Genomic DNA, 8,770 nt, shown 5'->3' on the forward strand with positions numbered 1-8,770 from the left:
GGGGGAGCAGGTCCCGGCATGTGCTGGAGTGAGCTCATCACAGGCTGCAGGCCCCGGCATGGCCCTTAGGTCAGCCGTCCGACTCACTTCCTGGGAGTGGGGGGCGGTGGCTGGGCAGGTGGTGGTGGGGCAGATGATGGATCAACCTCATTATTAGTAGTGATAAATCTTTTTATCTATCCCCATCCACCCCTTCTATCTATCTATCTATCTATCCCCACCCACCCCCTCTATCTATCTATCTATCCCTCCACCGCACCACCCGTCTATGATGCTATCCATCTATCCCATCCCGTCATCTAATCTATCTATCTATCACCATCACACCTCCTTATCTATTCTAATCTATCCCTCCACCCCTTCTATCTATCTTATCTAATCCCACCCACCCTCTATTATCTATCTCTATATCCCATCCACCCCTCTTCTATTCTATCTTCCCCACCCACCCTCCTAATCTATCCACTATCCCATACCACGCCATCTATCTATCTATCTATTATCTATCTATCCCATCCACCTCCTCTATCTATCGCCCATCCACCCCCTCTATTATCCATCTATCCCATCCTCAATCTAATCTATCTATCCATACTATCCATCCATCTACTATCCCCATCCACACCCCTCATCTATCTTCATCTCTAACTATCCCCACCCACCCCTCTATCTATCTATTCTATCCCCACACCCCATTTATCGATCTACTATCTATCTAACTCCCACTACCCACCTCTATCCCCAGACACTGCCATTGTGTGTGCTTCTGAGCCACTTCCGTTGGCCTTTACCGAGATGCCTCCTCCCCATCCTCCCTCTGCACCTCCCTTTCCCTTCTGCCCCATCCCCTCCCATTCCTCTCCCTTCCCCATTATGGGCCCCACCTCCTCCTCCCTGCCTCTCACCTGTTCCCACACATCTCCCCCTCCCCCCGTCCCTGCCCCCATCTTCCCAATACCCCCCATCTCCCCTTCTCCTCTCCCTCTCCCCATCCTCCCCTGACCCATCCCCCTTCCCACCCTCACCCCATCTCTTGCTACCCCCTCCCTATTCTCCCCTTCCCATGCAGCACCTCCTCCTTTTCCTGCCCCCCTCCCCTCCCTGCCCCTGCCGTGGCCAAGGTTCAGACCCTGGGTGCTGCTTCCCAGAGGTCTGGGGACGGGAGAGTTTAGTATCTGGGGGCGAAGGAGGGACCTAAACCACCCCCAGGCTCCAGGCGGGACATTACAATCCACCAGTGCCGGGCTGGGGGGAGCTGGGGGCTTCATTGGACCAAGACTGGGTCCAGCCCAGGGCAGGGCTCAAGGACTGGTGACTCTAGGGAGGCAGGAATGGGCCTGGGCCTTTCCCCTCTAGGGGGCAGCCAGCTCCCATCTGGCCCAAAGAGGGACTGGCTGGCTCAGGGGTGGGGAATGGGGCACGGGGGCCTTTCCCTCTAGGGGGCGCTAGCCTGCCCTCTCGGCCACGGGGCAGCGGATTGGCTGGCTGCGCGGGAGGGGGGTCATGACCTCAGAGGTTGTGCCCCACTCTTGGCCCGTGCAGCCCGGTGGGGGGGGACCCGATCTTCAGTTGAGGACAGAAATCCCCATTTGTCGCATGGTTGATACCCAGCATAGGGAGTTTTCTAGGGGCGGGGAGTTAGGAATAAGGCCCCGCGTGTGGGTCTGCCATGGAGGAGGGCACACAAGGGGGTTATTCCCATTAACCCTGTCCTGGGCAGATTATGGGCTGGGAGGGACTTAACCCCTTCAATGCCCTTGGGAACTTGGATTTTGCCCTATCTCAATCTAGCTGGGGTTTGGAGAGGGGGGCCAGGGCGGGGGGGGGCGGTTTGTTCTTGGCCTTTCTGTCCTTGTATAGGACCTGGGACACCCACCCACCGCCAATCATCCTGCTCCCCAGTGTCAGGGACTGGGCTGGGGACCCACATAAACTCTTGGTTACACCAAGCAGGATGGGTGTGGTGATGTGTGTGTAGTGTGTGTGTGGTGTGGGATGTGATGTGTGTGTGGTGTGTGGTTGTGGTGTGTGTGTGGGGGTGTGTGTGTGTGTGTGGTTGTGCCGGTGTGTGTGTGTGGTTGTGGTGTGGGATGTGTGTGTGTGTGTGTGGATGTGGGGGTGTGTGTGTGTGGCTGTGGTATCTGTTGTGTGTTAGTGTGTGTGTGTGTGTGTGTGTTGTGTGGCGGTGGTGGGGGGGGGGGTGGGAGGCAGCCAGGCGTGGGGGGGGGAATAGAGTAGTCCAGAGTAAATGACAAAAGACCCTACCATAAACAGCTCCCCCCAGGGGACCCTACAGTAATAGCTGGCATTGGTGAGGCTGGGAGGGCTCTGGTGAACTCAGGGTGTGCGTGCTGGTTTGTTATTGTAAGGGCTTCATCACAGGCTCGCCAGCTTGTATCATGGGTCTCTCGTAGCTCACACGGTTTGTTACCTGTAGGGTCTTCTGTAAAGCAGACTAGTTTGTTGTTGTCAGGTCTGCCATGATACACACCCCGGTTTGTTATTGTAGGTTCCCTGTAAACACTAACAGGTTTGTTATTGTAGGGTCTCCAGTGAATACCCTTGGTTTCTTATTGTTATAGTCCCTGTAACACACAGATTGGTTGTTTATTGTAGGGTCTGCTGTAAATACACACTGGTTTGTTATTATAGGCGTCTCCTGTAATCACTAAACAGGTTTGTTATTGTAGGGTGTGGCTGTGAATACACACTAAGTTTCTTATTGCACTGCACGTCTGGCCCATAAACACTGACTGGTTTTGTTATTGTAGGTCTCTTGTAAGCGCAACACCTGTTGATTACTGTAGGGATCTCCTTGTAAACACAAGACTCGGTTTTAATTATTGAACAGTCTGCCAATGAATACCACACTCGGTGTGTATATTGTCAGGTTGTCTCCTGTCCACACAGATCTACGGCTTTTGTTAGGGAAGGGTCTCTGCCATGCAGTGGACTGCCTGGTTGCCTGAGTTAGGCTCTCCGTGGAGTAACCACACATTGTCCTCAGCCGACAGCTACCAAACCCAACCTCAGGGCCCTCAAACAGGGGCGACGTTATGGTGGTCAATAGCTCCCCAAGAGCGAAGGTCTCATCAGTAAGCGGACTGACGCCATGTGCAGTCGAGCAGGCACGCAGGATCTCTTGCCCCAGTCTGCGTCGCCCATCCCTGGGCCCAGCTTCCTTAGCGCAAGAAGCGGCCCAGATTCCTTCTCTGTACTGATGGAAGCAGGCAGACAGGAAGCTGCCAGGGAAGGAGGGCAGGAGATAGACGAGCGATAAAGGAAGCTCTCCGACCACAGCTGAGCCGGCTTCCCGGCAGCCCCTGCCAGCTGCATCGTTCAGGCCAGAGAATCCCCGCCAGACCTGCCAGCCACTCGCCTGCCAGCAGCCACCGCCAAGCAGGGCGGGGTCTGGGGGCCTGGGGAAACAGGGGGGGCATAGAGAGAGAGCCGTGACCTTTATCCCTCTTGTCACGGAGTCCCCGGGCGGATGCTCTGGAACGGGCTCCCCCACCAAGCATGGCAGGGATTTTGGGAGGCCTCCTCTCCCTCGGAGCAGACTTCTTCAGGGCCAGAAGCTCACACGGCAGTAATCCTCCTGCGGTCTTCTTTCTTGGAGCGGTTCAGCATGTGCCCCTCCATGCCTTTCCCACAGCGAGTCCACCCAGCGGGGTCTTGGGAAGCAGAGGGTGTTGCACCCACCCTTTGCAGTAGATGTGACTCTCAGCCAGCCAGTAAACAGAGGTTTATTAAGTATAGGAACAGGTCTAAAACAGAGCTTTGTAGTTACAGCAACTGGACCCCTCAGCCGGGTCCATTCTGGGGGGCAGTGAGCCAGCCCCCAGGTCTTCACTTCATCCTAGATCCCAGCCAGCTCCAGACTACCACCCCCTCCCGCCTCCTCTCCACCTCGCGACTGCTCAGCTCCTTTCCGGGCCAGGAAGGTCACCTGATCCCTTTGTTCTCCAACACCTTCAGCTGGCACTTTGCAGGGGAGGGGCCCAGGCCATCAGTTGCTAGGAGACAGAGTGCCAGGCATTTAGGTGCACTGGCCCTTTGCTCTGCAGCAATCACACCCCCTTATCCCACCACCTAGATACTTAAGAACTGCACAGGGGACACTGAGGCACCAACACAGTATTCAGAGCAAACATTAAGAACATTCCCAGTTCGTCACACCCTCTGACAGCCCATAAAAAACAATGCCCGACGGGGACAAACCGACCCTGTCTGCCCAGAAAGCGAGGACACAGATCCAGCCAAGCCCGGCTTAGGCACACGCCAGCGCCACCCCGTTCCCGCGAAAGGAACCCACCCGTCACGGGCCTGGGGGCCGAGCCCGTGCTCGGTGGAGACAGAGGGGTGAGGAAGCGCGAGTGGCGAAGGAGAAACAGCGCCAGGGAGTGAACCCTAGGAAAGGGGCAGAGCGAGGAGCGGAGGCCGGAGGCGGAGGGAGCCGGCCCGGCTGGGAGGCGAGGGCCGGAAGCCGTGGGCGATGGGCTGGCCCCGGCCGGCGGGAATGCACGGAATCCGGCTGGCCCGTCTGGCCCCAGGAATGTGGCCGGCCCCCGCCGGAGGAGAACCAGATCCGGAAGAGGGGCGCAGTGTGTGGGGTCCAGCGGCGCACCCCACCCCAGAGGCAGCATGCACGGCCAGCAGGGGGCAGCGTAGCAGGGGGCATGGCTGGGATGGCAGGGGTGCGGGGGTTAGCCACCATAAATGCGTTAGCTGCGCTAATAGCTGGCCAGGGAGAGAACCCAGGAGTCCTGACTCTCAGTCCCTGCTCTCAGCCCCCATCTCTCTCCCCCCGCAGGCAGTGTGTGCCGGCTGCTGGTGGCACTGCTGAGTCTGTGCGAGGGGCTGCGGGGGCTCCCTGCTCCCCGCCTGAAGCCTTCAGACCCCCGAGCCGATTTCGACTCCATCATCAGCCTGGCCAAGAACCTGCTGAGTGACACCAAACACCTGTTGCATCACTTTGTACGTCTAGTACCCACCCATCCCCAGCCCCCGGGCCCTGCTATCCCAGTACCTGTTCCCCAGCCCGGCCCTTGGATCAGACCCTGAGCCCAGCTACCCCGGATCAGACCCTGGGCCCTGCCACCCTGGTATCCCTCCCACAGCCCTCTGGGTCAGATCCTGGGCCCAGCTACCCCGGCATCCCTCCTCCACCCCCAGATAAGACTCTGGGCCCATCTACTCTGGTATCCTGCCCTCTCCTGCCCCCCAGACCCATCTACCCTGGTATTGCACCCCCCCCATCTCCTTTAAGTCTATGGGAGTGGTGTCAGGGGGAGGTGTGGTGAGAATACTCAGGGGTTTCTCAGCCCCACAGCCATTCCCAGGGGAGGGGGCTGGGTAGACTGGGCTGGACCAGATCCGATCCCCTCCTTCCTCCCCCAGAAATCCCGGTACCCGGCCGAGGGGGAGCACAAGATGGACACGCTGCCCGTGCTGTCCATGAGCGCCGTGGAGCTGGCCAACATCCAGGTGAGCGGGTCCACCCAGCTAGTGGGTTGTGGGGGGGCCTGGGAGCCTGGACCGCTGGGTTCTATCCCAGATCTGGGAGGGGGGGATCTAGTGGAGAGGGGGGCTGGGAGCCAGGATGCCTGAGTTCTATCCTCAGCTTACGTCCCTTCCCGTCTATATACAGAGGGGCTGAGCCCCCCCCCCCCCCCCGCCCTCGGCCCACTGCCAGCAGGAGTGGAGGGGAAGATGCTTGGCCGCATAGTGGGGCTGCAGTGCCCCTCGTGGCCGTCTGCGTTTCACCCCCCTCTGCCACTGATTGTAGGGGATCCTGGCGGGTGTAGTGGCGGGGGGACTCAGGTCTAGGGAGATCCCGGCAGGTGCTGGGAGGGGGGATCCTGGCAGATCTGCAGGGCAGGCCCTGGGTGCTCCGTGGGGGCTCCGTGGCCGTGGGTAACACCCTCTTTGCCCCAGGTGCCCGGGGGCCTGGCACGGCTCAGCGCAGACCTGCAGAAGTACCAGAAGCACCTGGAGTGGCTGCGCCGGGCGGGGCCAGTGCTGCGGCCCCTGGAGCCGGACTTGGGAGCCCTGCATGCCCGGCTGGAGCGCCTGGTCAAGCGCCTGGAACACCTGGTATGGGGTGGGGCCTCGGGCCAGGGGCAGGGCCTGGGGGAAACATCTGGCCTGGGGGCAGGGCCTGGGGTATCTGGTACAGGGTGGGGCTTGTGGGGGGGGACACACAACTGGCCTGGGGGGTGGAGCCTGGGAAAAACACCTGTCCTGGGGAATGGGGCCTGGGGCACCTGATATGGGGGGGTTGCACCTGGAGGTAGCACCTGAATACACCTAGCATCAGGGGTGGGGGTTGAGGCACCTGGGATGTGGCATGGCTGGGGGCAAGGGGTGGGGCCTGGGGAGCTCCTGGGCTCGAGGGTGGGGTCAGTGCTGGACACACACACACACACACACACACACACACACACACAGAGCAGGGCCTGTCCCCTCCAGCAGGGGGCAGCAGGGACACACACACACACACACACACACACACACACACACACACCAGCAGGGGGCAACGCTGGACACACACACACACACACTCTCTCTCTTTCTCTCTCCTCCCACCAGATGTCCAAACTGAACCTGCCCCGGCCCAGCGACCCGCTGCCCACGCTGCCCTCGCACGGCACCCACTGGGCAGTGGTGCAGGCCGGCCACGCTCTCTTCCACAGCCTGCACCTCTACCTGGACTGGGCCGCCCGCGCCCTGGTTCTGATCCGCAACAAGCTGTGACGACCGGTGCAGTGGGGGGGCCCTGCCCCGGGGACACTGGGGTCCCCCATCCAGCATTCCAGGGCAGAGGGACCCTGCCCCCCAACCATGGCCTCCCCACGGCCCCCCACACCAACAGGGGGTGCGGGGACCCTGTCCCTGGCTGTGACCCCCCCAGGGCCCTTCCACACCAATAAGGGGGGCTTGGTGGCTAGCCCCTGCCCCCCGATGTAGCAAACTCTTATTTATGCAACGCGCTATTTATTTATTTATTTACAGTAGCAGGTTTCTTTTTTTGTATTCACTTCTCCTAACGATCCCCCCCCCCCAATCCTAACGATCCCACCCCCATCCAACGGGGGGAGGGCACAAAGGCCCTTGGAGCAAGGCAATGGAGAAGCTAGAGGAGGAGAGTCTCATGCCACCTCCCTCTGCATTTCACTCCTACCCCTCCTGCACTTGGGGTGTCCCAGCCCCCTCCTGTGGGACTCTCCTCTGTCCCCCCCCTTCCGTCACGCCAGCCGCCTCCTTCTTCCCCCCTCTCTCGTTCCTTCTTTCTCCTTCTCTCGTTCCTTCCTTTTGCTCTTTCCTTCCTTCCTTCCTTTCTCCTTTCAGTCTCTTTTGTTCTTTCTTCTCTCTAATCTCTGATTTTCCCATCCTTTCCCCTTTCTTTCTCCATCCCTTTCTTTCTCCATCACCTTCTTTCTTTCTTTCCACAGTCCCTTCTTTCATCCACTTCTTTCTCTTCTCCGTTCCACTTGCTCTCCTCCTAGGGCAGCAGCGACCCCTAATGGCCGCGCTCTGAACTGCAGGCCCCCCTCCCCGGCTGTCCGGGGTGAGGCTGCCCCAAGAGCCGCTCTCCTGCCTGCGCCGGCCCTGGAAAAAGCCTGCGGCACCCTGCTCCGGAAGTTCACCACACTCACAGATGCTGCTGGCCCTGAAGAGTTAATGGCAAAAAAGCAGAAGGGAGCCAGGACTCCTGGGTTCTCTCCCCACCTCGGGGAGGGGAGGGGGGTCTAGTGGTTACACCGGAGGCGGCTGGGAGCCAGGACTCCTGGGTTCTCTCCCTGGTTCGGAGAGGAGGGTCTAGTGGTTACAGCAGGGCAGGGCTGGGAGCCAGGACACCTGGGTTCTCTCCGTGGTTCTGGGAGGAGGGGTCTACTGGTTAAAGAAGGGGGGCTGGGAGCCAGGACACCTGGGTTCTCTCCCTGGCTCTGGGAGGGTGGTCTAGTGATTAGAGCAGGGCAGGGCTGGGAGCCAGGACTCCAGGATTCTCTCCCTGGCTCTGGGAGGGGAGGACGGTCTAGTGGTTAGAGCAGGGGCTGGGAGTATGGTTTGGACTGAGGGGCAGGGCTTAATTTGTAATGAAAGAGGTGCCAGGGCTCAGGCAATTTTTTGACTTTCATCACTGAGGCTGCCAGCACAGAGATATCAGGGCACACATTAAGCCCAACTGCAGGGCACCAGCCAAGCTGGGCGTGTGGTGAAACTCAGCAAGATTCTCTTGTCAAGGAGAAATTTCCACATCATTCTTATGGCTGATCCCAGGTTCCCTGGGCAGACAAGTCTGTGTGACATTATATCAGCAGTTGGGCCGACAGAGATCAGGGCCATGTCAGGCCAGGCGCTGCCCAGACACAGAGTCGCCAAGATCAGGACCCCATCACACCGGGCGCTGCCCAGACACAAAGTTCCCCTAGGGGTATTTTACCCCCTACTATCCCAGATCCCACAGCTGGGCTGTATTTCCGTATAACTACCCCCCCCCCATCTCTGTATTTATGCCCTCGCTTTGGGTCACTCCCCCCCTCTCAGTATTTATAAATCCATTGGACAACGCTGTTTTAAATTATTTAATTTATTATCTATGCCAAGATCAGGTTGTTTTGCTAATTATTATTACTTGGGTCACGTTCATTTTATTTATTGAGCCATAGATTTACTCCTTTTTCAAAAGGCTTTAAAAAGAAAAAGAACGTGGAAAAGAAATGCCGTTTTGAAATAAACACCTGAACGGATGAACAAGGAATGCCAG

The 8,770-nt window shown here is 58.7% G+C and overlaps 1 protein-coding gene across 1 annotated transcript; it reads left to right on the forward strand.

The window, feature by feature from the left end:
- The first annotated feature begins 4,898 nt into the window (after positions 1–4,898).
- IL11 (interleukin 11) lies at positions 4,899–7,179 on the forward strand. The gene is made up of 4 exons (XM_032793032.2): positions 4,899–4,977; positions 5,401–5,487; positions 5,938–6,096; positions 6,592–7,179. Exons 2-4 carry the CDS (start codon positions 5,434–5,436, stop codon positions 6,754–6,756), a joined length of 378 nt encoding a protein of 125 aa, XP_032648923.2. The 5' UTR covers positions 4,899–4,977; positions 5,401–5,433; the 3' UTR covers positions 6,757–7,179.
- Positions 7,180–8,770: the final 1,591 nt, after the last annotated feature.

Source organism: Chelonoidis abingdonii, chromosome 11 (genome assembly GCF_003597395.2).
Source record: "Chelonoidis abingdonii isolate Lonesome George chromosome 11, CheloAbing_2.0, whole genome shotgun sequence".
Lineage (NCBI taxonomy): Eukaryota > Metazoa > Chordata > Testudines > Testudinidae > Chelonoidis > Chelonoidis abingdonii.

Coding starts and splice junctions, on each gene's coding strand:
- IL11 (XM_032793032.2), top strand. CDS start 5,434: ATGGACACGCTGCCCGTGCTGTCCATGAGCGCCGTGGAGCTGGCCAAC. Junction 5,488..5,937: donor TGGAGCTGGCCAACATCCAG/GTGAGCGGGTCC, acceptor TCTTTGCCCCAG/GTGCCCGGGGGCCTGGCACG. Junction 6,097..6,591: donor TCAAGCGCCTGGAACACCTG/GTATGGGGTGGG, acceptor TCCTCCCACCAG/ATGTCCAAACTGAACCTGCC.